The 18,766-nt window shown below is 42.0% G+C and overlaps 3 protein-coding genes across 4 annotated transcripts; all 3 read left to right on the plus strand.

The window, feature by feature from the left end:
• Positions 1–438: 438 nt before the first annotated feature.
• slc16a6b (solute carrier family 16 member 6b) lies at positions 439–6,362 on the plus strand. 2 transcript variants are annotated; one of them, XM_058049627.1, is made up of 6 exons: positions 439–730; positions 2,769–3,002; positions 3,121–3,264; positions 3,856–3,984; positions 4,205–5,107; positions 5,177–6,362. In XM_058049627.1, exons 1-6 carry the CDS (start codon positions 655–657, stop codon positions 5,434–5,436), a joined length of 1,746 nt encoding a protein of 581 aa, XP_057905610.1. In that variant the 5' UTR covers positions 439–654; the 3' UTR covers positions 5,437–6,362. The 2 variants fall into 2 exon arrangements, with proteins under 2 accessions (XP_057905610.1, XP_057905611.1); XM_058049628.1 differs by lacking the exon at positions 439–730 and adding an exon at positions 1,463–1,642.
• A 1,090-nt stretch (positions 6,363–7,452) lies between these two features.
• On the plus strand, positions 7,453–10,700 carry LOC131103499 (uncharacterized protein C7orf57 homolog). Its single transcript, XM_058049819.1, has 7 exons — positions 7,453–7,779; positions 7,963–8,009; positions 8,159–8,323; positions 8,817–8,907; positions 9,656–9,770; positions 10,083–10,162; positions 10,503–10,700. The coding sequence occupies exons 1-7, from the start codon at positions 7,769–7,771 to the stop codon at positions 10,630–10,632; spliced, it is 639 nt and encodes a 212-aa protein (XP_057905802.1). The 5' UTR covers positions 7,453–7,768; the 3' UTR covers positions 10,633–10,700.
• A 280-nt stretch (positions 10,701–10,980) lies between these two features.
• LOC131103498 (guanine nucleotide-binding protein subunit alpha-13) lies at positions 10,981–17,516 on the plus strand. The gene is made up of 5 exons (XM_058049818.1): positions 10,981–11,694; positions 13,423–13,652; positions 13,851–13,901; positions 15,017–15,217; positions 15,873–17,516. The coding sequence occupies exons 1-5, from the start codon at positions 11,412–11,414 to the stop codon at positions 16,242–16,244; spliced, it is 1,137 nt and encodes a 378-aa protein (XP_057905801.1). The 5' UTR covers positions 10,981–11,411; the 3' UTR covers positions 16,245–17,516.
• The last annotated feature ends 1,250 nt before the right edge of the window (positions 17,517–18,766 follow it).

Genomic DNA, 18,766 nt, shown 5'->3' on the forward strand with positions numbered 1-18,766 from the left:
TCCATGCTAAAGAAAACTCACTAGAATCTTAAATATTAAGATAAGGGAATAAATATTACTTCATGGGATGTACTACATAATCAAGTCCAATAGTCCACTGCTTCCATCCTATCTTTTGTGGACTTGTTATGATGTCATAAACATAGAGGTAATGCGTAGAACTATGTCATATAGTGCTTAGCATGCCCTTGTTATGATGTCCTATACACAGAGGTAGTACGTACATAAATCGAGGCATTAGTGCACGGCTTAGTTTTTTTCATGACTTTTCATTTGTGCAAATATTGTACAAATTATTGAGAAATTCCACGTTAAAAGTACTGTGTACAGTGTAAATTCACTGTCCCCTCAAAATAAATCAACCCAACCATGAATGTATTGGCAATGTGTCAGTGAAGGCCAAAACAATGCAGGTTTTCTTTCCATCCAGTTTCTCCTGGAAAGAAAAGCTGCAGTGTCTCGGCCCTCCTTGCCATGAGTTTGAAGTATGACAACAAAAGTGAGTCTCACTGTACAAATTGGAGCCAAATAGCCGTTACCCCTAAGGTCATGTGACTAAGAGGTGTGAATTGAGAGCAGGTGTGAAATTTGCTGATATCAGTGAAAATGGCGCAACTGTGAGGATGTGGAAGAAGTATTAGTCTACATAAAGATATGGTAGACTACAAGATGATTGCCGGGGAGCTGCAGCACGGCAGCCGAGACATGACGACTTCTTCCACCAAAGAAGGTGAGTGCACATGCTTAGTGTCATATCCAGAGGTTGTGTTTGTAAAATAAACAAGAGCGTTAGCAGCATTGTTCTGCATGGCTGTCATCTCAGGTTAGCCTCTTTTTTTTTACGAATGACCATGTTCAAGAAAGCCTGGAAAGAGTCTGCTGAAGACAGTCAAACTAAGGAACCACGTCCTGTGCTCTGATAAGACCAAGATAAATTTGGCGTCAAGCATGTGTGGTGGCAACCATATTAACTAATTGTATCCTGTAAAATTATTAAGTCTTTATTGATGTGCTGTTTACTTAGTGCACACACAGTATCCGCTCTGCTAATATTGACCAAGTAGAACATTGGAAAGCCAATAACACTTGCGGAAGGTCCTTGAACACCTCTTTTGCTTCTAACACTAGCACCAATGCAATAAGCTATATATATATATAGCCTATTGAACTATAACATACATAGAAATAGTTCTAGGTCCAATTTACTCCACAAGGAGGATATCTAAAACTGATGTGTCCAATATCACATATGTTATGTTTATATTTGCCACTATTTTAACATTAGCATTATATTATGAACGCACCTCAACTTGAAATGTTTGTTTTCATTTAGCTTTCTACTCAATGGCGGACACGTGACGTCATGTTGTCACAGCTGTTAGCACGTAGCACGAGCTGTGTTGCTCTGAGCCGCACGCGGAAGCGATGCGCGTTCATGACAGAGATTTGCGCGGCCTCGTTTGAATACCGGCTGAAGCCGGTATGTAGCTGCCAGAACAGGCCGGGACGCAGCGATGGTTTAAGGTGATCCTAAGATGCTGCCGCCGCCGCATTTGGAGCGTTTCTCTTCCCAGGAAAGGTCCACCGACTCTCGGCAAATGTGCATTTCTTAGCCACGTTGCTAGAATGTCATGTTTTAAAGGTAAGCTGTCGATGTCGAATATATGCTACTAATATATACTACGTCATCATCGCTAATTTACTAAGTGAACTACATTTTAAATAGTATTCAGGAGTTTTTTTTTTATACTTTTTTAAAAATACTATATATTAAAGCAGCAGTCTTTTTATAAATAGTATATATACCAACAGCATCTTCAAAAAATAATCTTTTAAAACTAATATGTTTCACCAGCAGTCCCCTTTGTTAAGGTCAGTCATAATAATGGTGGAAAACACTGGTAATATGTATGGCTGCTTTGTTAGTGGAAACAGCAAGGAGATTAATTGTTAGCCACCTTGTTGCCTCAGAAACCCTGGCATCCCCATCCTTCCCCTGCACTGCGGATATTTGCAGCACACGCTTGCTTTTGGAAGAGACAAATGTAACATGTAACATGCTAAATATGGAATGAATTCTAGTACAGGCAATCGCCATGGAGAGCCCATCCTTTCATCAGTGCTTTCATCAGCTTCAACAGTGAAGCACTTTGACCACGTGTGTCAAGGCCACCTTTATTTTTCATCAACTAACTTTGTGGAAGTGTCAAATGGTAACGGTAAGAATTAAAAGTGGACGTTTCCCACACTCCTAAAATGTATATACTATTATTACGCAAGGCAGTGATTACTTTCACTCCTGAAGCCAAAGTACCATAGTAAACATTAATTATTCACCTGCATTCTCTGACGCTGTCTGCAGATGTTACATCATGAATCGCAAGCCGCATAACACACGCAGGGAGGAACACTCGCGATCTGGCCACAAGGAAGTTGCTGGTTCGTAATCCAGTCAGTTAATTTTAAAGGTTAGGCGGTTAATGATGGAGGCGTGGCATTAAACTCAAATCAAAGTAGCAGGAAGGAACATGAATTCTTACATCTTCCATTTTAATAAATACTAAATGACATCATCATCCATCCATTTTCTATACCACTTATCCTCACTAGGGTCGCGGGTATGCTGGAGCCTATCCCAGGTGTCTTGGGGCGAGAGGCAGAGCTAAAAGCACTACTGGTTATGCTAGCTGCTGGTCATTTTTGGTTGTAAATGGAAAGGCATAGCAGCTTTTTAAGACCTTAATTGATGGCATTTGTTCTCCTTGCAGCCATGAGGGGGTCCGATTCCTGTGGTTTCCTGGGTCCAAACGTTTACCCAGCGGTACCCGATGGTGGCTGGGGCTGGGCTGTCGCTGTCGCCTTCTTTCTGGTGGAGATCTGCACTTATGGGACCCTCAAGAGCCTTGGCGTGTTTCTCCAGGATTTGATGGACGAATTTGGGGAGAGTAACAGCCGGGTGTCATGGGTCATCTCCATCTGTGTCTTTATCTTCACCTTTACCGGTGAGTCATTGCATGAGCTGGTCACGCCCTGCTCGCTTGCTTTAGCACGGACAAATAACACAAGCACAGAATCCACACTGGTGATCGTTGGCATTATCATGCTGTTTCTGACCCACAGCCCCCCTGTCCACCATGTTAAGCAACCGCTTTGGCCATCGTCCTGTTGTAATGATGGGGGGCTTCCTCATAAGTCTGGGAACGATCAGCTCCGCCTTCAGCAACTCCATCAAGGAGATGTACATCACCATTGGCATGGTCTCAGGTAATTAATAAGCACATCGCAGCCATCTGTTGGTCTTTACATGACGACTGTATGCACCCAAGCAGACACCTTTTGTCTGCCACCTTGTCTGCTTTCAAACAAAGGGACTTCTAGCAGTGTCAGCAGCCAAATCTGTTCCTTCCAGAACTTTCCATCATGCCCTAATTCGCTGTCTAGGAAGGGCGGCCAGAACTGCTGTTGTACATTGTGATGAAAACGTGTTTTTCCGCATCAAAGAAGCAGCAGAGGAAGAACTCGGACTGTATCGAAGTTAAAAATTGAATTGGTGATAACGCTTTTTTTTTTTCTTGGACAGAAAGCACTGCTAGCTCTCCCACCCTGACAGCCATGTCTGCCTATGAAGCCAGCCCAGCTAACTCCACCATCCTTCTCTTCTCTCCCCGTCTCTTTTTTTTTTTTTTGTCTTTACATGCCTTTGTCTTGCAGCTGCTGTAGCAGATCTCCACCAAGCGACCTGCCCGCTCTGACAGGAGTGACACCTTGATCTTTCAGCCTAGCCATGCAGTGTTCCCTACCATGCGGACCAGTGGCTGTCATGCCCCCTTTTTCTTGTCTCCTCTTTGTTTACAGGCCTGGGCTACTGCTTCACCTTCCTCCCCACCCTCACAATTCTAGCACAGTACTTCTCCAGGCGGCGAGCCCTCGTCACCTCCGTCGCGTCCTCTGGAGAATCTTTCGCAGTGTTTGCGTTTGCTCCAGGTGAATGTTCAGTGAACACACAATGTTCCATACCTAGCTACGTCTTTAGAGAACGATGAGCTTAAACGTTTTAAACATTAATTCACAGCCAGATACATCCATTGATCAAGTGGAATGTAAACATGTATTGTTGTTGCTCCTAGCTTATCCATCATCTATGTAATACTATGTCAATCACAGTATACAAGTCAGTGAAGTGGCTTTGTCTTCTTGTCCGCAGCCTTCACCATGCTGAAGGAGCACATTGGCTGGCGCTACTGTTTCATCGTTCTTGGGATTTTTCAGGCATCTGTCATTTTCTGCGGCCTCCTCCTTCGTCCAATCATCATCGAGCCCATAAAGGAAGGCAGTCCGTCTCTGGGAGAGACACTCTCTTTGAAAGAATTGGAGGCTGTTTATGAGCTGGAAAACGAACAAACCAGAACCTCCATCAGTTCAGGAGTATCCCAAGGCTCAGAGGACTCGGGCGTTACGTCCCTCTCTGCCTCAAATGTGGACTTGAGGATTGCAGGTGCTGAAATCAAGGCAGAATGGGAGATGCAAGATAAAGAGGGCCAGGAGTCGTCATTGGCCACACCCGTCTCTCCGCTCAAGGATGAGGACGGGCCCGCACACGCGGCCGATCCTCCTGGACCCCACGTAGCCAAACTTCTGGACTTCTCCGTCCTGAAAGATGGTGCATTCATCTGCTATTCCCTGTTTGGCTTGTTCGCCACACTGGGCTTCTTTGCCCCACAGCTCTACATTATCCAGCTGAGTAAAAGCCGTGGCGTGGAGCCCAGCATGGCCTCATACATGCTCTCTGTGATGGCGGTGGCTGAGATCTTCGGTCGTCTCTCCATCGGGGTGATCCTGAACAAAGTCAGCTGCAGAAAGACACTAGTCATGTTGTGGTGTGTTGTCTTTTTGTGCCTGGTACTGGTGGCTTTCACAGTCGTATGGGACTTCTGGGGCCTGGTGCTTTGCTCTGCCCTTTATGGCTACTTCCTGGGCACGGTGTGCTCCACACACATCCCCATGCTAGCAGAGGAGGATGTGGTGGGCATCCAAAAGATGGCATCATCTGTGGGAGTATATGTATTTATTCAGAGCATCGCTGGGCTCGCCGGACCCCCGTTAGGAGGTAGAATTTTTGTTTATTGAATGTTAAATGTTAAAATATTGAATGTTAAAATGTTGTTTTTTTCTGTAGGTGTGCTGGTAGACATGACAGACAACTATGGCGCCGCCTTCTACTCCTGTGCTGTTGGGATGGGTCTTGCTGCCATCTGTCTTGCTCTAGTAGGTCCTGCCAAGTCTGGCATGTGCCAAAGATGGAACGGTGGGGTTGTGCTGGAACAGGAGATCCAGGCCCAGGACATTGACCAGCCAGATTTTTTAGAGGTGGACATGGCAGTGGAGGACAGCCACATTAGGCAGGCTTTGAATCACGACAGCACCTGTGTATTATGAGCCAAACCTAACACCACCCCAGAAGATCGTCAGCCACACTGCAAGAGCACCAACACTGCTGCTGCGTTCCTATCTCAGGTCTTACGCTGACAAGCTTGAAGTTCCTCATGGAGACCAAAGACAACCATGATGAGGACACCTCGGCCCTATTGTCACACACACCTCCACATCAGCGTCATGTCACTAAGCTAGAATTGATGGGTATTCCAGCAGGACAACAGATCTATCTCAGGAAAAGGCGTGCGATCTTCGACATCACTGCTGGATGGCAATGACAAGCTAGCCTTAAATGTTTGCAAGAGGAAAAATCAAAACACCTCATGGCTTGCAGAGGTCTGGAGATAGCTCCATGCATGTGATGCAACTAGAGATAGCTCCATGCATGTGATGCAATGACAAAATATCTAGCCTATCTATGCACACAGCCAGCCTACTCTGTATTTACTGTAAAGTTTACCACCAGTCCTCGTTTTGAATCGTGTCACGTGATCCTGAAGGCTGTGACACTTGGCAACATTTTGTACAAGCCTTAAAAATGTGATTATGTTACATAAACATGGCTTTTATTTCCTTATTCTTTGGTTAGGGATCAATAGCACTCCTTTCCACCCAAGACTGTTGATACACGTGAAGGTTTACACTCATGGATCAATAGCGTTCAGTGGAAAGAGCGCTACTTTCTATTTGGAAAGAGCTCTACTTTCCACTGAAATATTGATTATTGACACATGGTTTACAGTCATGGGATGCCATGTTGTTAAGGAGAGACTGAAGCAAGACTCTAGTAGGTTCCCACCCACCCCAAAAAGTCACTGTTTACCTTTATTTCAACTATTTTTATTCCTTTTTCATGGCAGTTTTCCAACATTCCTAAGTGGTGTATTGATGTCATTGTGTTTGCAATAAAAGTTGCCACAAATGGAGAACTTTGATGTACGTATCTTCATAAACCTGTCAGCTTATGAACAACTAGTTTAAGGACTCATTGTTGTGTCTTGTCAATGCTCGGATTAAAAAAAAAACATGGAAAATGATGAGCAGAAGGCCAACGCCTCAAATCATTCAAGAATATTCCATGTCCCACAAGTCGGGAGGGTATTCCAGGAAACTACTCAGATGAGGGAAACTGGGGTTTCCATTCCAGAAGGAGGACTGTCAAATTTGTTTTTTTTATTTGGAATTTGCAAACCTTTTTTCATGTTTCCTCTCCTGCTGAACCTGAAGCAGTTCCTTGGTAACCCACTAGCAGGACACGGGATTAGCTTAGTCCACAAAAAGGGCTGCCAGAGTTAAATTTAGTCCATGAATATGGCTGCCAACTGACATACTGTATGACACATTTAATGGCAAACGTAGAAAAACAAAAGTACTGCCCAAATGAGTCTTGTTCCCAATAAATGGTGACACCCAATTAGTCAGGCAGTGAAACAGACGCACTTTTATATTCCATTTTTAGTTTTTAGTTTTCTATCTCAACCCAACCGGTTGAGACAAACAGCCGCCCCACAAAGCCAGGGTTCTGTCCAATGTTTATTCCCCAGAGGGAGTTTTTCTTTGCCTCCGTCACCAATTAGAATCAGAATCAGAAAAGGTTTATTGCCAGGTATGATCAAACACATACTAGGAATTTGTTTTGGTATAGTAGGTGCAGACACATCTATTAAAAAAAAGAATGAAAAATACAAAATATATAGAATAACAGTATAAATATATGTACACAGTCTGTTTTTGTTGTTATTCCGGAAGTGCAGTCTAATTGTTTTTCCTAAATTACTTGCTCATGTGGGGTTTCACTTCAGTTGTTTTCATTTGTGACCTTAATGTGTAAAATGCCATGACATAACAATATTAATAAATGTAGTTTAGTCTAAGTTACCACGGCCCGGCTGGCTTTCAACTCAACACCCCCACTAACTCGCTTCCAAAAAAAAACGTACCCTTAAATCAACTAATTAGGACACAAAATACGTCGCTTTGCCTCGTGCACGTATGCGCGTACATGTGAGGACGCGTGTGGACACGCCGTGAGAATAAAGGCACTGAATTGAAGCATGAATCTTTTATGTTTGCTTTAGTTGTTATTTGTGTGCTGTGTATGAGAAACAATTAAAGTCAACCATCGTTCTACGGTCTGCTGGGGCGCCATGAAGCAAACAATGCAAACATTTATTTGAGTCCCCTACGAGCGCCAGTCTTTGACAAGCATTATTTGATAAGTTTTACAGACATTACTTTGTGAGTCAATGCTGACAGGACTGAACCGCTAAGGCGTTTCCAAGACAACGGGAAGCCAACAAAGTCATCAGAACGAAGTCATTGCTCTCTGGCCAAAATGAGCTCCAAGTAAGAAATATGTCTTTAATTTAGTGCATAAGTTACTATGGATGGAATTGTGCTCGTTTCATCGATTTTTTTTTTATTTTGCCAAGAAAGATTGAACGTCATGACCGAAAGTGACGCTTTATGAGATGTTAGCTAACGTCGGAGAAGTTGATAATATACTACTTTTCTTTCCATGTCTACTAGAAATCCTAAAGATGTTACGAGTAACGACCTTCAAACGACCAAGTCTGGCAAGTATAAGCGTTTACAAGAGCATGGTTTAGAACCACATGATGTAATAGTGAGTGCGTTGCCTTCAGGAACCTTGTTTACCTTCATTAACCCGGTGGGGAAAGCTTGTTAGGTTGCTCTCAATGGTGAATTTCTTGCTATGTCCCAGGTACAAAAAAAGCATACCAAGGAATTAAAGGCCAGATATCCCAAATCCCAGGACTTTCCCCAGTCGTCGGCGCTGTTGGTCCGGAGAAGAGCATTGGGAAAAGAGTTGGAGTCCTTGACAGCGATTCGGAATACACCAGATTGGCTAAACAAGGAGGCCGCAAAGGTACACAAGCTACATCTTCATTCTGTTCATTCTATTCTATCAAATTACTACTATTATTACTGATATATTACCATATCAGTATACTTTATCTACAGTTATGACTGGATATTACTATATTGTAGTATAATATCTGCTACATATACTATAGCATTCTATTTATTCTGTTGTAAGACAGGATATTACAATATTGTAGTATATTTAATGTTGGCCTCATGATTAGCATGTTGTCCACCCAGAAATGCGACTCGGAAGTACTAGGTTTGTCTCTGCATTTGGACAGGGCCTGCTGGGATAGGCTCCAGCACATGACCCAAGTGAGGATAAGCAGCATAGAAAGTGAATTAATAACTGAACATAATATATAAAATAAAACTCCAGTAAGAAAAGTAAATGAATAATTCAGTACTAAGAGTAATGGTATTATTAAGACAGTATCATCGCTCTTGTTAGTGAATATTACTGTTTGGCAGTATGTTTTGTTCTTTATTCACAGGACTTCTGTACTTTGATGACACCACTAAGAACAAGTCATTATCTGCAGACATGCTGCTGGATACTCCAATAGACGCCCGTGGCAACCTCAGGTGCATGGAAATACTTCTTATAACAACTTATGCTGTTTACATGTGATATTTTATTATGGTTATATTTGATATTGTGGTAGACCCCACCACCTAAACATAAGGATCCAGTGCGGACAGTGTTGGGTGGCAGTCGAGGGCTGGCATCTGGGGGGGCCTGGTCTTTTGTCAAATTTCCTTCTTGGGACATTGAATGTCCCATGTTTGTGCAAGAGATTGAGATGTTCACTCACTTCAGCCTATAGTTGGGTTCTGGAACCAAACTCCTATAGAAGAGCTGGACCTTGTTCTACTATGGAATTGCACCAGTTGAGAGGTGGAAAGCTGGCTGCGGGGTGGATGTCCCGGGAATGTCTTCCAACGTTGTGTGGAAGTTGGGAACAGCATCTATGGACAGGCAGATCAAGGTGGTGGTGGTCCCCCATTTCAAGATGGGTGCCAGCAGGGTGTGTTCCAAAGACAGAAGGATCACTACTCCATAGTCCTTAGTGTCTCTGGGATCTGGTCCGGATCCCTCCATGGTGCAATGTTCTGGGTATGCCCAGCTGAGAAGATGCCCCAAGGTACACCAAGGACACATAAGAGTGATGCAGCTGGCATGGGAATGCCTTGCTGTCCCCACAGTAGAATTGGAAGAGGTCACCTGGGACCAGGATGTCTGAGCTTAGAGGAAAAAAAATGGATGGATGCATACTTTTTTTTCTTGGCTTGTGTTTATACTTCATGTTCTTGTCTTGCACTTTTACACCAGTGTCATTTGCACCAAAGAAAGGAAAAACCCGGAATCTTCTTCACAAAGGCCCCAACCTCCTTTTTGGACAGACAACATGTCAGCATGGGAGCGAGATGATGGCAGCAAAGACAAGGTGAATATACAAAGCAGGGGGAAAAGATGAAGGATGAGATTGTAACATTTTCCGCAAAGATGTTTTGCATGTTTTTTCACCCATCCTGCTCTTGTCAGTCCACTAAGATTGTGAACTAAAACTGGCTTTCTTACCGATACAATAATTGTCCATCACTTCATTACCGATACTGATATAAACCATCAAATGTATCGTATCACCATGTCCTTTGTGTCAAAATACACATTATGGTCCGCCCTGTAGAATTATCAAAATAGTTCCGTGTGTGTAGTGAATGTGAAGAACTGGACCATGTGACTTTGTGTTGTGCAGAAAAAGAAGGTTCCTGACAAACAATTGGTCCAATGGCAGACATCTGGTCTAAATAAGGACGCCGTCAAATACAGGAGGACGTAAGTTTTTGGACTGGAAATTGCACTACATTATTGGAACAGGATGTACTTGGGTCACTGATTATAATCAGGATGATTATTATTATTATTGATAACCAGTGCTTGTGTGGGTTTCCTCCCATGTTCCAAAAAAAAGCTTGTACATAGTGTAGGTGCTTGTGTATGTATGTTCCCTATCATTGACTGCTGTCCAGTGTGTGCAATGTTAAGCTGTGGTAGGCTCCAGCTCACAAGTAGCCCTAATGAATACAAGTGCCATAGAAATTGTGGCTTAATTGTTAAAGTAATCTTTGTAAAAGTCCTAAACTGTACTAGCTGATGTAAGAAATGTTTCCCGCAGAAATTCCACCATGAAAACCTCCCCAGTCAACATGTCAAAGCTGTTGAGTTTTGGTTACGCAGAGGACGACAAACCATCAACTCACGATATTGAGTCAAGTGAAAGTGTGGAATTGTCTGGGTCACTGTGAATTATTTATTTAATATGCTATATCAAAACCAGTAATAAAAAAAACAAACTCTGTTATGTTCAGGATAATGACTACTCCTTTTTATTTATTTAATCTTGCAAGGACTGGGAAAATATGTTGTAATACAACAGCACTAGAGTCAGCACTGCTTGATTCCACTACTAATTTAGACAAAAGAGGCAATTATTTGGTATTACATTGGTATTACATATAGTATCGATTTTAATTTTTTTGAGTTTTGAGGGGCGTGGTGTTTGTGGATACCCCCCCCCCCCCCCCCAACCCAAGGCTGGAGCTCAAGCACATGCCAGTAGTGTGCGCGCACATGCACGTTCAAGCAACCTCAACAGTAGCTCGTCACTAGCATGCTCTGAGCAGGAAGAGGCTGATACACTGCTTTAGAACGCCAATGTATCAACTGCAGTACCCGATTGTATCAGGTAGTACTTTTAGCTTTAACTTTGTTGCATTGAGGCTTGGCAGTAGTCTGACACTGGGGATTCCGACAACTTCGAACACCGCAGTGATCGCACTTCAGCTGCCATCAAAAAGAACTGAGTGAGATTTTTGATTCCGACGTCTTTGAACGCAGTGGCAGAGTTTCCAACTGCCATAAGAAAGAACCGAGTTGAGTTCGGGGATTCCGTTGACTTTGAACGGAGCGGTGTACGGCTTCAGCCGCCGTCAGAAAAAAAACTTGAGTTCTGAGATTCCGACGACTGTGAACGCAGCAGCTGCCATCAGTCTTCCTCGTGAGCATCGATGAAGTTCTCTCAAAGATGGCGGACTTCCTGCCGTCCCGCTCCGTTTTATCTGTCTGTTTCCCTAACTGTCTCCTCACAAGCGGCGAGGCAGAGCAGTTACGGAAATCTAAGGAGATAGACAAGTGCCTTGTTCGAGATAAGACATACGTTAAAAGGCTAGTTAAAATCCTCTTGCTTGGAGCAGGGGAGAGCGGCAAGTCTACTTTCCTCAAGCAGATGCGTATCATCCATGGGCAGGACTTCGATCAAAGGGCCAAAGAAGAATTCAGAGCTACAATTTATAGCAATGTTATTAAAGGTAAGTCGACGAGGAATACGTTTGATTTGTCCCGTAATTATTGCTGCTCTGCTGTGACTGTTCGTTATGTGACTTTGGAGTGTAAGAAACTTGGGTAGCTATGCTAGCTGCACGTTGACTAGCAAGAAACGCCCATGTTGTTTGTGTTCGGGCTTTCCAGACGTGGCCTGAAACCTTCAACTCCACAAAATACAAATGTGTGCTTTATTACTGTTAAGTCATACATGACACTGCTAACTTTTGCTACTGTGTCTGTCAGTGCACAATTACAATTTTAACATTACAATATGTAGCAATGTTACCAAACGAACAGATTTGTAAAATCAAGTCTGTGATAAACCATTTTTTATTTGATACCTCATTCACTTCTCTACTGCTTTAACATTTAGTCAAGACAAAAGCTGACCTTGGCAAGTACAACCGTACTACAAAAATATATACATAATAATACATTTAAGTACGTCCGCTCGGACTCAAATAAACGCACACTGTCAGATTTTCATCGCTAAAATACATTGCTACAATATGTCAAATATCACAGTAACCTCTCTACTTTAAAACGATATTGCGGAAGTACAATCTGTGTATATAATATAATACAATAATTTCAGAAAATATATCTATACTAGAATTCAATTTAAGTTGCATGGTGCCTGTGAACACACACAATGGCTCATACTAACGTAATTGAAGTGTGATTCAGCTACCATTAAAAGAGACTAGCTTAGGCAAAGTACATTTTTAGACATGTGTATCTTTTAGCTTGATTTAAAGGGGAACTGCACTTTTTTTTTTAAAAAAAAGCCCATTATTCACAATCTTTATGTGAAACATGAAGACATTTCTTCCCCTTTTCTGTGCATTATGACGTGAGAAAACGAGTGAATACCAGCTAGCTAAAATGCACATCATTGGGACATGGCTACTTTGACGCTAACAGCTACTTTGTCAAAACAAAAAAATGTAAAAATTTTAGTTTTTGTTGACAGAATTAGCGTTCGTTCCGATCGATGGCTGTGAGAAATCAATGATGTTCTGATGTTTTAAATAATCAAAATACTGTAAGTATTACATGTTATCGTCAATGTACTTGTTCATGCATGATCACACAGCAAGTATATGAAATGACAAAACATTGTTAGTTTATTTTAATAGGGTTTTGTAGTTGAAATAGGTGTGTCCTAATGACTTGCATTGTTAGCTAGCTCAAGTTAACTTGTTTTCAAATGGTGATTAATCATGATTAATACATTTAAAAACTGAGTCATTTGATGAAAATGTGTAATTATTCGCCTAATATATTAGGGCTGCATCCCGAAGCATGTATATTTAGTGTGTAATTCACATGGCTTTGCATCTGTCCAACTAGTGTGTAAGATATTTAAGTACATTTTCCATATGTTAATATGAATGTCATAAAGAAACAGCCACATAACAACAATCACATGGCCCGGAAATGGAAGTGAAATTTGGTGACGCGAGCGTATTTCATTATATGACTTAAAGTTTGTAGCTCAGACTCTGCTGAATCAGAATTTTACATCGTTTTAAATCGTCATATTGTGATACATCCCCAAAATATCGTGATACATGCTAAGATCCATATCGCCCAACCCTAGTTGTCTGTAAAGTAAAGGTTCAATATGTGAAATGTCCATCTATAAATACATGTGCTATTGCACCCTGTATTGGATTGGAAACTACTGTATGTTCTTACACCTGTTTCAGGTATTAGAGTGTTAGTGGATGCTCGAGAGAAGCTGCACATCCCATGGGGCAACTTGTCTAATCAGCGACATGGAGATATGTTGATGGCCTTCGACACCAGGGCTATGATGGCGCATGGCCATGGTCTGGTCCAGCCCAAGGTTTTTCAGCACTACCTGCCATCCATCCGGGCCCTGTGGACTGACCAGGGAATCCAGACAGCCTATGACCGTCGCAGAGAATTCCAATTAGTAAGTTCCTCTGTTGTTATTTCTTGTTCTTACAACCTGGATAAGCGACAAGACTTTTCCCAGGCACTGAAATCTTCCGCTGTAACTAGTTCTCCAGCTAGACTCAGGATTTCGAGCATTGTTAAATTGACACCAGTCGAGACATTTCCACATTTTCAGCAAAGAAAAACAATGTGTCTCTTTTCCACTCTTTCTCAGGGGGAGTCAGTGAAATATTTCCTGGACAATTTGGAAAAGCTCGGACAGTCGGTAAGTCCCTCGGACACTCGCTGTCCCCCATCATGCTAGTTGTGATGGTCTTCAGTCTGTTGTGTTGAAGCTGCGGTTTGCTTCCACACACTGTACTATTGCCATGTTGCTTCCGGTGCAGCCATACACCCAACACCCAACTCGTATTTGATGCCTCACCACATAACTGCTAGTCTAACACTTTTATCTTCATAGAAGCACTCTCAAACATATGATGTTGTCTTCCTTGATCAAGCTGTGCTCCTCACCATTCGGCTTGTTATAAGCCATAAATGGTGATGTTTAAAGTTCCTTTTTTTCCCCTCCTAACCAGTATAACGGAGCACAATCACTTACATCAATCTAACGTACTTAACATGTGGGTGTGGCCACAGTATTGACAGGCGTGTTGTGTCTGCTGTGTAAATAATGCGATATAATACCATATTTATATTAGCTCAAGAAAAAAAAGCAAACAGGTTACAGTGCGGCTGAGCCTGTTCAGGGTCACAGGAGAGCTATCCCAATTGACTTTGGACAAGAGGTGGGGTACACCCTTGAACGGTTCCCGTCCTGGCTGCTGTAGTAGTAGCACGTGTAAATGGAAAAACGCCAATTTTATTTCAGGCCACAACCATATTGCAGCATAAAGAAAAATGACCCAATTGGATATTCCAATGCAAATGGCATAGGTATAAATGCAATATGTATGGTACTGAATTGATCAGTGCCACTTGGTGTAAACAAGGTTTAACTTGCCCTTTTTATTCCAAGTCAGGATCATACCAAACACTATGACCCATTGCCCTCCAACCCAGGAACATGTCACATGTGGTTTCATCAACATTTACAAAAAAGTAAAAAAAAAACAAAAAACATCCATGCATCCATTTTATGTCGCTTATCCTCACTAGGGTCACAGGTATTCTGGAGCCTATCCCAACTGACTTCAATCACAGGGCAACAAAAAATAATAATATAAATAATCATGGCATTGACCAAAAATATAATTGGAAACACATCAGAATCAGCCAAGAAAATTCCAGTTAATCCCACATTTATCTAGATAATAATTTGCTTATTATTACCAATGAAGTTCACTGATTCGAAATATGAATTTGATCTTCTCAATCCAGGACTACCTCCCCGGCCAACAGGACATTCTCTTGGCCCGAAAGCCCACCAAGGGTATCCACGAGTACGACTTTGAGATCAAGAATGTGCCTTTTAAAATGGTGGATGTTGGCGGTCAGCGTTCTGAGAGGCGACGATGGTTTGAATGCTTCGACTCTGTCACGTCCATCCTTTTTCTTGTCTCCTCCTCCGAATATGACCAGGTGAGTACCTGACACTCTGATGGACACCATCACTAGTTTAGTTTCTTACTTTCCATCTGCAGTACCCAGAGTAGGTAGATTAAAGCAATAAAAGACACTCAACATCCAAATGGTATACCCAACTGTATACTCATCCATCTACAGTTTTATGAATTAAAAAAAATTATTAGCCTCTCAGAAGACTCAAACCGAAATGTATCCTTAACAGAAATACATTTTACCCAAAAGAACTACTGCAAATCCAGTCCAAATAGTCTTGTCCTTTTAAGAAAGTACTCGTCATATCAATTAATGATGTCTATAAAATATACCTGTCACCTCTCCACTACCATGGGCAAGACCAAAGAGCTGTCAAAGGACCTCAGGTCTCCCAAGATTGTAGACCTGCACAAGACTGCACTAGACCACAAGACCTTTAGTACAAAGCCTCATGAGAAAGCGGCTGAGTGCAGCTACCGTTCAAATGCTTCCTTTGTGTTTGTTGGTCTTTGTGAGCGTTAAGCTTAGAAAACCAGCAGGGGATCATATACTTATTTCCCCTATGTGAAAAGCTTGGCTAGTGGCTGGAACTGCAGATTGATTATATGCACAGTATAATAATAATATAACGTAGCCTTTATCATCACAGTAACCATGTATGCATCCATAACTCCAGGTTCTAATGGAAGATCGGCAAACCAATCGACTTAGTGAGTCCCTCAACATCTTTGAGACCATCGTCAACAACCGAGTGTTCACCAACGTTTCCATCATCTTGTTCCTGAACAAGACTGACTTGCTGGAGGGTAAGGTGAGGCAGGTGTCCATCAAAGACTATTTTCCAGAATTCTCAGGCGACCCTACCAGCCTGTCGGACGTCCAAAACTTCTTGGTGGAATGCTTTCGTAAAAAGCGACGGGAGCAGCAGCAGAAGCCACTTTACCACCATTTCACCACAGCGATCAATACTGAGAACATCCGCTTGGTGTTCCGTGATGTCAAGGACACAATCCTGCATGACAACCTCAAGCAGCTAATGTTGCAGTGAGAGGAAGGTCATGTAGGAAAAGGGGGAGGAGAATGATGGATGTGTGGAGACGGACAGACTTTGGTGGTAGGATGTCTTGGTCCTGTCCACCAGCAAGCCTGCGAGGGGAACAGGTCACCTTCCTTCACCCATCCACAACTCCCTCCCTGACAGTGACCATCGTGTCTTCTTAAGGACTTTGAATTCTAAATGGAAGCCACCACTACTAGCAACAATCCCCATTGCTTTCTATCTGCCTTACTGAGCATATACACTGTGACACTGCCCAACATGTACCCTTCCAACCACTGGAATGACCTCTGACCACACGTTTGGGGCGTCGCAATGGCCATCAAGGGAGTCAAATGGGAGACTTGTTTCATCTTGGTGTGGCATCGGAACTGTCCCCAGGTCCCGCCTTTTCAAAAGCACATCTTCTCCATGTGTATTTTGGCAAAGTAATGTTCATTCCTTGCTTCATGTCTGTCAGTTTGAATGAACATTTAGAGACGTGTTAAATTATATATAGGTTCGCAGGAACCACCAAATTATGAAAAATGTGACTTACTGTATACTTTGGAAAATATGGCAAAAGGAATTCTAATCATTTAGTTTGTCTTTCTAATATGATATACGTAGCTTTGCATGCTGCGTTAATGTTAAGTGATTGACACTTGGATTCGTAACTACTGTAGGACTTAATTCAGTTTTACGCAAACTTGTAAAACTTGACGGCATTTCTCAATTGCTGTAGCTCGCCTTAATTGTGATTTGAAGCTAGCCCCATATCTTCCATTCTCATGAATCCGTTGTCAGCTTCCATCCCTGCGTAATCACCGACGTCCTTATGTGTGAATTCTGGATGAATTCATATCATCTACATTGCATGTGCAGGTAGAAACCATGATGGACAGTGCAGGTATGGACATATGGGTCCTTTGTCTGGGGTGTCTGTACTGGACAAATGTAGATCTATGAAGAACAATGAAAGTAATTCTATATCTCCATTTGACAAAAACTCATCCTAAGGTTGAGTACAATCTCTTTCAAAACAATGTTTCTCACTGGAAAAGGAAGATTGAAATATATCCTTAGTCGAGCTCTGCCAATCACGAGACACCTTCTATTACCTGTACAATGTTTTAGTTTTGTTTTTTTAATACATTCCACTTTCCTTTTATTATTGATGTCAACATGGGCTAATCATATTGTGCCAAGCAGCCACAACAGAGATATGTTTACCAATTCCGTTGCTATGCTAACCCTCATGTCGCAATAAATTCAAGGATGTATGACCATTGTCAGCCATCTTTTCTACTTGGTAGGGTGTCACTCTTATCTTGCACACATGCATTAGCAAGTCAAAAGAAGAACTTGAAGTTAATGCAAAGTAGTTTAGCTTAACTGAATAAAATGTCATTTTGCACCTTGCGCTCAAATGCATTGTATTTCAATAGAAATGAGATTGTATTTGCAGTGGGCTGTGTGGCATGTGATACCCCGACTAATATTTCACATTTGCGTTAACTAGTCTATCGTCAGTAGCAGCATAAAGCCAAGCAGGAATATTAATGTCGGAAGATGACGTTTGTAAACATGGTGGTATATTTATACTGACAATCAAGCTCTTCTTATTTGACACATTCAGTATTCAAGAACCTTTAGTTTTTCTTTGGTCTGAGTACTTCACTTTCTTACAGCATATATACAGCGTTGTCTTGATTTCTATGAAGTTGCAAACAAAAGGGATAAATGAGTAGCTGGTACATGCTGAAGATGTACAAGAACACACTTCATACATTCCTTGTATATTTCTGTACAGTAATACTTATGCTGCTCTGTTTGTCTTAACATGCATCGTCACCAGAAGCTTAGTCCATAGCTGCCAGTCCCAACAAGATAAGGATAACAGATGGTTAACACAAGTGACAAGTACCGTTTGCATCTTATTAATATTACAATTTTATGTGGTTCTACTGTTTACTATTCTACTTTTACTGTTAAATAACATCTTGCTTCAGTGTCTCATGTGTGTTCGTCTCTAATTCATACTTACAGTGGTGTGAAAGTGTTTGACCCCTTCATTTGTTTCAATGTTTCAGATCATTAAACAAATGGGAATATTCGTCAATGACAACACAACGGGACACTTTAAGCAGTACTTATATGACATTTTTTTTATTATGAAGGGAGGGAAAAAATGCAAAGCTTTATGTGTTTGCTGCCTAAAGCTAATAAGTTGTTGAGCTACTTTTACCAGCAACAAGTGCAATCAAGCCTTTGTGACAACTTGCAATGAGTCTCTTCCAGGGTGTGGAGGAATTGCTGTCATTCAGCCACATTGGAGTCAAGATTCAGGTCAGGGCTCGGGCACAGAATTATGGCTCTCAAAACTATTTGTTCTGCTTGAAACGTTTTTACTTCGTGCAACTTCTGGCGATGTTCTTTGTTGTTTGATGTTCTATTTTCCGTTACTGGAATATTGTTTTTACAGGCCGAGCCTGGCGCTTTAAGAAGAATTGCATTGTGGGAGTTCTGTGGTT

This window comes from Doryrhamphus excisus, chromosome 15 (genome assembly GCF_030265055.1).
Source record: "Doryrhamphus excisus isolate RoL2022-K1 chromosome 15, RoL_Dexc_1.0, whole genome shotgun sequence".
In the NCBI taxonomy this organism is placed as follows: domain Eukaryota; kingdom Metazoa; phylum Chordata; class Actinopteri; order Syngnathiformes; family Syngnathidae; genus Doryrhamphus; species Doryrhamphus excisus.

Bases quoted from the DNA above. Each gene is read 5' to 3' on its own strand.
- slc16a6b (XM_058049627.1), top strand. From the start codon at position 655: ATGGTAGACTACAAGATGATTGCCGGGGAGCTGCAGCACGGCAGCCGA. The intron at 731-2,768 runs GTGAGTGCACAT...TTCTCCTTGCAG, and splicing joins GACTTCTTCCACCAAAGAAG to CCATGAGGGGGTCCGATTCC. The intron at 3,265-3,855 runs GTAATTAATAAG...CTTTGTTTACAG, and splicing joins CACCATTGGCATGGTCTCAG to GCCTGGGCTACTGCTTCACC.
- LOC131103499 (XM_058049819.1), top strand. The intron at 8,010-8,158 runs GCAAGTATAAGC...GCTATGTCCCAG, and splicing joins CCTTCAAACGACCAAGTCTG to GTACAAAAAAAGCATACCAA. The intron at 8,324-8,816 runs GTACACAAGCTA...CTTTATTCACAG, and splicing joins TAAACAAGGAGGCCGCAAAG to GACTTCTGTACTTTGATGAC.
- LOC131103498 (XM_058049818.1), top strand. From the start codon at position 11,412: ATGGCGGACTTCCTGCCGTCCCGCTCCGTTTTATCTGTCTGTTTCCCT. The intron at 13,902-15,016 runs GTAAGTCCCTCG...TTCTCAATCCAG, and splicing joins TGGAAAAGCTCGGACAGTCG to GACTACCTCCCCGGCCAACA. The intron at 15,218-15,872 runs GTGAGTACCTGA...CCATAACTCCAG, and splicing joins CCTCCTCCGAATATGACCAG to GTTCTAATGGAAGATCGGCA.